At 38.8% G+C, this 11,522-nt stretch overlaps 1 protein-coding gene across 1 annotated transcript in view; it reads left to right on the top strand.

Moving 5' to 3' along the window:
• Window positions 1–2,257: 2,257 nt before the first annotated feature.
• Window positions 2,258–11,522, top strand: part of LOC131248947 (NADH dehydrogenase [ubiquinone] flavoprotein 2, mitochondrial) — a 33,917-nt gene continuing 24,652 nt past the window's right edge. The window contains exons 1-3 of the mRNA XM_058249477.1: window positions 2,258–2,505; window positions 2,605–2,652; window positions 2,737–2,802. Coding sequence (XP_058105460.1) covers window positions 2,425–2,505; window positions 2,605–2,652; window positions 2,737–2,802 — 195 coding nt within the window. The 5' untranslated portion in view covers window positions 2,258–2,424. The remainder of the gene's footprint in view (window positions 2,506–2,604; window positions 2,653–2,736; window positions 2,803–11,522) is intronic.

The following is an 11,522-nucleotide window of genomic DNA, read 5'->3' as shown; positions in this document are numbered from 1 at the left end:
CCCTACACATGCTTGCGGTTTATATTTTATAGAATTTTAGAATATTTGAGAATTTTTGGGATTCTGAATGACCTTATACTGATTTACTAGTAGGTTGCAGACAACATCAAAAGTTGTCTTGTAAACCACCACTCAACCTAAAACCAACACCAAACAAACTGCGAGTCTCGCTTGAGTTGGATTTGAGGAGATAATAGCTGCAGAGGAGAGATATGTGACACATAATTCATTGTTGAGTAAAAAAATAAAAATGTTCAAGCAACACATGACTTTCGATACACTAGGATTCGTTAGTTCGGTAAGGCGTAGAGCATACAATTAAGGGTTACTTAAACTATAAGCAGGATGCATACGAGAGAAAGGCGACATGCAAATGCAGAGAAAAAAAAAAAGGATGGTAAGATAATTTCCTGTGCACACAGAGATGCAGGAGGAAACAAAAAGAGTTAGGACACTCCTCGTAAGAGGAGATGATTGTATAGACCGAGTTGAAAGGCTTGGATAAATTGGGCACACTCTCACTGTTTTCTCCACCCTCACCCTCACTCTTACTCTCAATCTACTCTTACTCTGTTCACACTCTCAAGCATACAAGTTGTTGAAAGTTCGAGCTTAAGTTCAAGCTTAAAGTTCGAGCCCGTTGTTCAAGTTGGTTGGGCTTAGACTTAACCGTCCAAAAGCCTGTTGACCTGGCCCAACCTATTTACTATTGTTGATGTCTCAAATTTGTAAACAACAAGGTCCGTCGATGCTATTGACAGACCACTCGATGTCATTGAGCATGTGTCGATGTCATTGGAAAAAAATCGAGAAGACGCATAGTGCATGAGAAGTGACGGTGAAGCTATGATGCAAGACAGGATTAGATATGAGAAAAAAATACTTATGAAGAATGAAGATTGAAAATATGGTGGAGATTGTTGTTGATGTCTCAGATACGTAAACAATAGAGTCTGTCGATGTCATCAACAGACCACTCAATTCCATCGAGCAGATGTTGATGCCATCGAAAAAAAAATGAAAAATCTGTATTTTATTGTTGGAACATTTTGGTGTTTTCTTGATGCATTCGAAGGTGTTCGATGCCATTAACAGATCGTTGATACCATTGAAGTCCCATCGAGAGCGCACACAAAATTGTGAAAGTGCATGATTTATTTCTTATTATGATTGTGATACAGTTTTATGCTATATACGTCGGGTGTAATTGAGATTTGGGTATCAAGAGAGGTATCATAGGATTTCTAAATTCGTCCTTAAGGGTTTCAAGGGAATTGCTTGGGCGTGAGAAGTAGATTCGAGGTTTGTTCAAATCGATAATCTTTATCTCTTATAATTTCTGTTTTTATAGTGCATTATTGTCGCTATGTGCCATCGTTTTTTTATTCTTGAAAGAGTTTTTCCATGTTAAAATTGGTTTGTTTGAGTTTGAGTTTGGTTGTGCGATTGGAGTGCTTTCCTTTATTCATCCATGTGTTTCTACGGTCTCCAACATTTACATTTTCAAAATTTAAAGTTCAAATTAAAAAATTTCCTCTTCCATATTTCAAATTAAAAAATTTCCGCCCTCTTTTCCTAAAACCCATTCCCATTCTCTCTCTCTTTGCTGAAATCAATAGAGGAAGGGTAGAGCTGAAGCATATTAAGAACAAAATTAACCGTGGTTTGAACTTTGTATGATCACTTGATTTCAGGCATGGAATGAGAAGTTGAGTAGAAATGCATTTTAGCTAAAGAAAGAAAAAACATTGTTTTGCACATTTTGTGTTTGTTTGATCGTTTTGACGTAGATCTTGAACGTTAAGTGGAAGAGAGAAAAAACAGATAAGTAGAGAGAAGACTAGAAATCTTAGAGTTCTTATTTTTATTTTTTTCATGTTGTCTCTTCTTTTGGTTTATTTAATTTGGAATTGGAGATAATGTTTACATGCTTGATCACTGTTTACTGCATTTTCTTTTCTCTTTCGTTTTTACTTTGTTAGGATTTGTGGTTCATTTGATTCTCTCTCATAAATCGTCCCTCTGTCGATGCAATGAGTGAAATCTAAATATTCAGTCTCTCTTTCTAAGAATGAAGCCAGTCATATGTACCGCGGGCCAGGGTAGGGATGGACTATTCCATTCCATCAGGGGCTTAAGCCGGGCTTGCACATATGTTGAAGAAGATGGGCCGACCCTGGACAGAGGTTGGGCCGGACGAACCGGCCCCGTTAACCCCGTGCTAATGTTCCCTCACATGTATTACACAACTTCCACGTTAGCACGTGTGAGGCAGTTAGAGGTGCGTGTGGGTGAGCAGATCTTTACCCAGAACAGGGGTGCGCACTGTGCACCACTATCACAGACCTTAAAAACCAGCTCCAGCACGCGCCTCCCCTCTGTCGCCACGCGCTCCCTTTTGTTATATCATCGGCATCATCAGCCATGCTCGCACCGGCAGCTCGCCTCGCCGCCAAACGCTTGCTCGAGGTCCGCCACATTTTCCGTCGACCTCTTCCTCATCAGGTCTCTCTCTCTCTCTCTCTCTCTCTCTCTCTCTCTCTCTCTCTCCATTTGAAACCCCTAATTGTCTGAAATATCTCTCTCTCTCTCTCTCCAATACAGGCCGTCGGATCCTCCACTTCTCGATCCTTCTCCACTGCCCTAAACTACGTGAGTCCAGACCCCCCCCCCCTCTCTCTCTCTCTCTGATTTCAGTCGCCTCACCCTTCCCTGCAATTCGATCTCTGTTCGCAGCATCTCGACTCTCCGGACAACAATCCCAACATCCCATGGGATTTCACCGATGCGAACAAAGAAAGGGTAACTTAACCTTCTTTTGCATTCCTTTTTCCCTTCCTCAATTTCTATTGGTTTCTTGTATTTGGATCTGATTCAGCTTGAAATTTCACAAAATGGTACATTTGTTATAGATCAGGAATGCGTTACTGATTTTAATATATTCTCTATTCGATTTGAACTATGTTGATTCTTGCTGAATTATGTATGTCGCTGTCGCATTGATCTCTGCATCTTCCTCTTTCTCTCTTAATATTTAAAATGCGCACGCATGATGTGGAATACAGCAATGTGCCGTAAGGTTTTCGTAGAACAATGATACATTTGGAATCAGGCATCACAGAATTTCACTATTTGCGAACTGCGTGATGGATTTTGGTATGCACCCATGCATACCATGATACTCACTTTGACTTCTCAGTGAGTCGTAGATTCTCTCGTTTTGACTTCTCAGTGAGACATATACTCTGGCATGCCACAATGCTTAATTCAGTTTTCTTGATTTGCGGCGTAGGTGTAAATGCACAATGACAATCCGCACCAATCAAGGCATGGGCTTCATTTTGGATGGAGCATAGCAAAAAAGAAAAAGAAAAAAAAGGTGAATGCATGGTTGTAACTGTACTCAGTTGATGGCCATTAAATGGGTGGTCAAAATGAAATGATCATTTGGCTCCTAAGTCCTAACTGTGAGAGGGGCGAACTTATTTGGCATACATTGGGTTGTGTGGGCCAATACTCTTGCTTAAGAGGGAATGGTGAGAGGTTCACTCTTTTTTGCCATTCTATTCCTCTAATGTAATTTTCTCTTGGTTGATCAAATTTCGATGCTATTAACCAAAAAAGAAAGAAGAAGAAAAAGAAAAGAAGGATCAGTGGTTGAAATTCAATGGTCATGATAAGATGATGGCCAAGATTGTCCAATCAGTCTGATCTTTGGAGCATGCTTCATCCTGATGAGATGCCACATTTTACTAGATTGTGTCAAACACAATGGACAATAGCCATTTATCTAGTGATGAACTCTAGCATCTTTTAATTGGTCCTGATGGGTTTCGCAAATCGTGAAATTCCTCTCCACTTGTATTGTTTAACAGTACTATTGGGATGAAGACAATCTTTAAAGAAAAAGATGTAACATCATGATATAAGAACCATGGATGACTGGTTTGACTTTGTATTTGTGAGGCCAATTTGGTAGTAATTTCTTACAGCATCAGCAAATGATATGTTCAGCAAAGAAAAAGTTGAAATCCACGAGAATATCAATTGACCACTTGAAAATAGAGAAATTCTTAACAGAATGCAGGTGGATTTTTTTTCCAGTGGTATCTTTGATTGATATAGCTAGGTGAGTAAGTGCTGGAAGTGGACCATAGGTAGGCTCCAGTGGAGGCTGTGAAGTTTGCTTGTATCAAAAAATATATAAAAAATGTGTCCATGGCCTGAAAATCTCCATGTTAGGCTATGGATTGACAATTATAGTGTTGAGGTAGCAACAGTAGGAAGAAGAAGATAAGGGTAAACAGAAAGTGGGATCTTGGCAAGATCCAATGGTTGCTGCGTTAGGAGGAGGGCACTTGGAACTCAAACTTCAAAGCTGTGACAAAATGACTCAGGGAGTCACAAGAGCGTGCAAACCGTGAATCATTGGAGAGGGCGAGAGAAGGTGGAACACTCAATGTGGTGTCTTGCTGTTCATACAAACGGTAGGTGCCTCGAGATAGGGAGACTTTTCACAGTCTTCGTGGAGATACAGATGGCAAGTTGACAGATGCCTTGTTTCTGGCTATGCCTTATGGAGTAAGTTTCTCATGTGTCATCCTTGGTTCACATGGAGGACATCTGCAGTGACATGTTTCTCTCTCAACTGCTATTGAGTTGCAATCAGGTCCAATTATCGAGTAACATGGAGGGTAGCCTTGTCTTTTCTTATTTTGATGGAGAGTAGGATTTTTGCACAAGTGATTTTAGGAGAGCGTGAAGAGGCAAGTGGTACACTCCTGCTTGGACAGTCTTCGAAAGTGATGGAGGAACAAAAAAGATGGAAGATGGCCTTGAATCATTATAGGTGAGGAACAAGCCTAAACAACAACCGGATGAGGGAAAAAAAAATGAAAGAGATACACTTCAGGTGGTCGAGTGTGGATCTCCCGAAGCAGTGCAGCAAGCAATGTGTCTAAATAGTTTGACCTATCCAAACAGTAGCTGTAGCCTGTAGGAGATTACAGCAGTTGAGCCAATCAAAATCGAGCACCTTGAAGATGAATTGACAGTCTAGGAAGTTGGTTAACCTAGCAAAGAGAGTCCCACTAATTTCTGTAGGGGATGATGCAGGATATTCAAAGTGCAAAAACGGTGGTTCAAAGGTCAGATCTTGTCTTTCTGTAAGCAGGTGGGTATTTCGTTTGGAGAAAAAGAGGACAATTTTTGAGATCTTTTCATTTTTTTGAAGAAAGAGATGCCCCGAACCCTGTGCAGGAAACACCGGTTTTGAAGCCAAAAAAAAAAAAAAAAGGCAGGCAAAAAGGGAGCTTCTCCATTTAAACTCTTTGGTGAACGACAGCAAAAGTAATAACCCATCGAGAACCAGCTCATGGGAAAGAAGTGAGCTTGCGGTATTTTGCCAATGAAGGTAATATCATGGAACATTAGGGGCTTGGAGAGGTGGGCAAAGAAGGAATAGGCGTGCACTCACAAGAAACGAACACATGTACATGACTACACTCGCAAGAAATATTTGAGTAGAAAGGGAGAAATAACTTTATTAATATTGGAACTTCTTATCTCACAAACTTAGAAAAATGTGGAATGACTTACCTCCTATAGTATCCCTTTTATAGACGTAAAAGATACTAGATAAAATCCCTACAAATCCTTAATTAAAATCATCCCCCCCCCCACCAACTATTTGATTGATTTTCTAATCTAATTGATTTCAAATCAATCTAATCTAATACAAGATAAATTCCTTACAAATATTTAATTAAAATTCCCCCCCCAACTATTTGATTGATTTTCGAATTAATCTAATTGATTTCAATTCAATCTAATCTACCTAAGATGGCAACAAGTCTAAAAATACTAATTGCAAATCTAGGAAATAATTCTTAAAATCTTTAATCATGTATTTAAATTAGCCCCTGTATATTCCATAAATAGTAAATTGCAGTCCTTGTCATTTAGGCCCAAAATCTAGTGATAAACAACCCATAATTCAGCATATGTTCCTTTTTTTCCTTTTTGGTTTTCTGTATTCTTTTGGCTTCGACCTTTTTTTTTTTTCCCAATAAAATTGTCATTGTTCGAAAAAAAAAGAATTCAGCATATGTTGGGGCTTGGGCCTACGTCAGTTGAGAAGGATATTCATTTTCTATATAGGTGCAAAAAGTTGAAGTAGATTGGAGAAGAAATCAGTTGGATACTAGGAGTGGAAGAAGAATGTAGAAAGAGAGAGCCAGGGCAACAATTGTGTGTAATACTTCACACAACGCTCATAACATTAAATAAAAGCACAACTGGTGCTCCAACAGAGTATATAAGGTATATATATAAAATAATAATAGTAAATAAATATAAAATATACAAATATTCTCAACAGTACTCAAATACTCCTCAAGTTGGAGCATAAATGGTCAATCATGCCCAACTTGTCAACTAAACGATGCAAGTTGTCCCGACCAAGAGATTTAGTTAACATATCAGCTAGCTGCTCCTCGAACGAATGAATGGGGCTTCAACTTCTTTTGTGATTAGCTTTTGACGGTTGAAATGACAATCTATCTCAATGTGTTTAATGCGTTCATGAAACACAAGATTGCTAGCAACATGAATGGTGGCTTGATTGTCACGGTATAGAGGAATGGCACCAGAAGAAGGATAACCAAGTTCTTGTAACCAAGCTCTATATTCAGCCTCTACAATAGATAGAGCAACCACTAATTGCCTTCTTACTTTTTTAGGAGACCAAATTGCCACCCACAAAGGTGCAATGGCTAGATTATTTATTTATTTATAAAAACAATGCAATAGCTAGACGTATACTACCGGTCATGAAGACTCCTAGCACAATCCACATCAGAGTACCTAGAGAGATGAAGATGACTATGTCACCGAAATTGTTAGCCTCGACTTGGAGCCATCTTCAAATAACAGAGGTCTGATACATGATAAAAAGATGAACCATAGGAGTATACATAAATTGGTTAATGATGCTCACCACAAAGGATAGGTCAGGGTGAGTAATGGTCAAATAAATGAGATGACCAACTAACCGACGATACATGATGGGGTTAGATAATAGGTCTCCATCAAGACCAAGTTTCTGAGCAACATCCATGGAACTAAAAACGGGTTGACACCCAAGCATGCCAGTCTCAGACAAGTGATCGAGAGCATATTTTCGCCGCGGGAGAACAATTCCAGACTGGGATCTAGTAATTTCAATACCAAGAAAGTAGCGAAGTGTACCCAAATCTTTGATAGCCAATTGCGTTTAAAGTAACGATTTGAGAGCAGTAATGCCCGCAACATCGGCACCAACCAAGACATTATCATCTACATAAACAAGTAACACCATAATCCCAGTAGTGCAGTGACAGATGAAGAGAGAATGATCCGAGTGGCTACAAACAAAGCCAAAGTCTAAAAACTTACTAGTAAACTTGTTGTACCAGGCCCAGAGTGACTGTTTAAGACCATATATAGCCTTCTTGAGGCTACAAACCCAATGTAAGCCACTGGTCATGGAAAAGCCTGGTGATGGATCCATATAAACTTCCTCAACAAGATCACCATGAAGGAAGGTATTATGCACGTCCAACTGGAATGACAACTAGGACATATTTGCAGCCAAAGAGATGATCCCACGATCTGGATTTAGTCACTAGAGAGGTCTTGAAGTAGTCTATGAAATAGGTTTAAGTGTAGCCTTTGGCGACTAACCGACCCTTATATTTGTTAATTGATAAGTCTGGAAGGTACTTAATGGTATAGAGTCTATAGACCTAGCTGCATCCCAGTTGTCTGCTTCCCTTTAGGTAAGGGAACTAGCTCCCATGCATCATTTTGGTCAAGAGCTTGCATCTCTTCCATCATAGCTTGCCTCTAGTCTGGACTACTGAAGGCCTTCTTAAGATTACGAGGAATAGAAGAAGAGGAGACTGAGGCAATGAAGGACTTGAAAGTAGCTGACAAGCACTGAAAAGAAACATAGCAATGAATAGGATGGTGAGTACATGATTGACTAGGCTTGTGTAAAGCAATAGGAAGGTCATCAGAAGATGGAAGGGATGGTACTTGGATCTCCATCAGAAGTGGATGGAATGATGGGAGGCTAATTGATGGGGGGTTTCTTCCTTCGTTGGTACTCAAGTAATGGTTTGAGAGGATTAGAGGAATGGGAATCTTCATCAAATGGGGGGACTAGAAAAGTAATAGGTTGATGTAAGGAGGTCCTCTCCTAATTGGCAAGATGATTATGTACCGAACAGCCTTTAGATGAGAAATATCGAACATCTTCAAAGAATGTGACATTTGCTGATATATGCTTTTTGTGAGTCAAAGGGTACATTTATACCCTTTCTGGGAGTGTGAATATCAAAAGAAAAGAAAAACTCATTTTTTTAGACGGAGGATTTAACTCGTCATTATTGCCATTGAGTTTATGGACCAAACATGTACAACAGAAAACTTTAGGAGATAAGGAAAAGGCTTTATCATGAGGATGTAAAATTTCAAAGGAAGATTTATTTTGTAAAATTCTAGATGGGATACGATTAGTGTTCGAGTTGTCGGTATCGCTACAAGTTTCGCTGGCCAAAGATAAAGATATAATATCATTATTGCCGATAATATCGCCGATAACTGGAAATGCGGAGAAAAATGCGAAAACATGGGGATAACGGTGGAATTTTTCAGTGAAACTTCAGGACATGCCTAAATACACATATTTGCATATTTAGGAATTCAAAATTTGTAAAAAAATGCATTAAATAAGAAGTTTTCATTTAATGGGGCCCAAAAAAGCATACGTTGCCGTAAGAAATTACTCCAATAATAACCAAAATGTGTTTATATAATGCAGCTAGCATATAATAAGTAATACATGTAAAAGTAAATGAATTAAAAAATTAAATATATTTTTCTTAACGGTAATGTAGAATGTTGATCCTACTTGGGAGTTGGGACAAACATTAGATCCACCCCATCCATCAAGTGGGCCATCACATTTTCACTATATATCATTGAATTATATCAAATAAAACACTTAATTAGGCCAAATAAAGGTGTAAAACTATCTTAAAACTCGAAATTTAAGTGTTGTAGCCCACATGAGTATTGAGTGTTCTAGACTTGTAGCCCACTCTAAATTATCCTAAAACGATTTGGAAAAATGAATGAACGGTGTAAATAAAATACAAAAATGATAGTGGGGCTCAAAGAGCACCATCGAATAGCCATTGGCTACGCACCGTCGGTAGTCATCTACGTCGGGAATGGATTAGGTGTTGTGCAGTTAATAGCTTAGTGGGTGTTACCCCCCACTGTGGGGCCCATCTTGATAATTTGTTGAATATCCATGCCGTCCAACTGTTTCTACAGTCCATTTTAGGACCGGGTGCCAAAAAACTATGCATATCTAAATCTCAAGTGGACCACACCATGGGAAATAATGGTGATTAAGTGCCTCACCATAAAAAATTCAAAAGGGCCCATCATAAAGTTTTCATAATGTTTATTTGCAATCCAACTTCTTGATAAAGTAAAGAAGATCCGGATGATGAGAAAGTAGAAAGATTAGATTGATCCAAAAATATTGTGGACTAAGGATAGGTTTTAATAATTATTCATCACTTTTTCCATTGGTATGGTCCACGTGAGATTTGGATCTTCTTATGATTTGGGGTCGCCTCCTAAAATGAGATGTAAAAATAGATGGACGACATGGATACACAGAAAATACATCAAGGTGGCCCCACACGGTTAGAGTAACACCCACTGAGTTGTTATCGGGTAACAACTAATCCGCTCCCATCCATGTCCATGCGAATGTAAGTAGTTTATCATACCGAGTAAACTCTGTTGGGCCCATCGCGAATGTAATTAGTTTATTCATGTCGTCCATCTGTTTTTCCATCTTATTTTATGACTTGAGCCCAAAATTAAAGCATATCTAAGTCTCAAGTTGACCACACCATATGAAACAATGGAAATAATGATTTCCACCATTGAAATCTTCTTAGGGCCCATAGTGATGTTTATTTGTCATCCAAACTGTTCATAAGATCACACGGACATGGATGAATTAAAAACAAAAATATCAGGTTGATACAAAACTTTTGTGGCCCCCAAGAAATTTTCAATAGTAAACGTTCAATTCACACAGTTTCCTGTGGTGTGGTCCACCTAAGCTTTGGATATGTTTCAGTTTTTGGCTTGTGCCTTAAAATTATCTAATAAAATCGATGGGCAGAGTAGATCAAATACATAAATTATGGTGGGCCCCACAGAGTTTACTCAGTACGCAATCCGCTTCCGTTTTGGCACGGTTTGGGTGGATCCCAAAATCTACCGAGGTCGGTGGATCCCTAACTGTGGGACCCACTGTGAAGTATGTGCCTTACATCTGCACCGTCCATCATATACGACGGCTCATTTTAGTGCATGATCCGAAAAATGAACTAGATTCAAATCTTCAGTGGACCACACCACAGGAAACTGTGTGAATTGAACACTATCATTAAAAACTTCTTGGGGGCCACAGAAATTTTGAATCAAGCTGATATTTGTTTTAACCCTTCATCCATGCCTTTTTATATTTACAAAAAGGCTTGATGACAAATAAACATCATTGTGGGCCCTAAGAAGGTTTCAACAGTGAAAATCATTATTCTCATTGTTTCTTGTGGTGTGGTCCACTGGAGTTGTGGATATGCTTTAATTTTGGGATTTACCCCTAAAATGAGTTGGAAAAATGAATGGACGTTGTGTGGATAAATCACATACATTCACGGTGGGCCCAAAGAGTTTCCTCAGTACGCTAAAGCGCACAATGCAGTCTACTTCCATAATTCCGAAGCATAAAAGAAAAAAAGAAAGAAAGAGGGATTTCGTCTGCGAAGAGGGGTTTTCGGTGAAGAAAGGGGGATTTTCGATTGAGGGTTTCAAAATCCTATATCCAATAAAAATAAGAAGGTAATCTTTCAAAATCCCCGATTTTTCGCCAAAATCATGTATTCGTGACATCAATCTTCCAATCGAATGAAAAAAAGGGAAAATTTCAGATTTCTTTACCTCTATTGAAGACGAGAGTTGTTGATTGATGCCCACGAGATTCTTTTCTTCCGAGTTTCGATCAACCATCAACCAAGTACTACCAAAATCAAAGGTTTTTTTTTTTTTTCAATTTTTTTTTCGCTTTTTACCTATTTCGTCGCAAAGAATCCAAAATTATTGACGATATCGCCTATATTTCGCTGATAATCCAGAAAGATGCGAAAAATTGGGGTTTCGGTGTCGCTAGACATATTATCGGCGATATTATCGACATTTCGTCGACAATGCAAACACTGGATATGATTAATAAGAAAGACAATAGTAAGGCATCATCCCAAAAACGTTTAGGAAGATGCATGCCAAGGAGAAGTGCATATGTAAGTTCGAAAAGGTAACGATTCGTCATTTTTGTAACACCATTTTGTTGAGGAGTGCGAGGATAAGAAGTTTGAGATAAAATACGATGA

This window comes from Magnolia sinica, chromosome 6 (genome assembly GCF_029962835.1).
Source record: "Magnolia sinica isolate HGM2019 chromosome 6, MsV1, whole genome shotgun sequence".
NCBI classification, from domain to species: domain Eukaryota; kingdom Viridiplantae; phylum Streptophyta; class Magnoliopsida; order Magnoliales; family Magnoliaceae; genus Magnolia; species Magnolia sinica.
The sequence above is the reverse complement of the archived record's forward strand: the minus strand, read 5'-3'. Positions and strand labels throughout refer to the sequence as shown.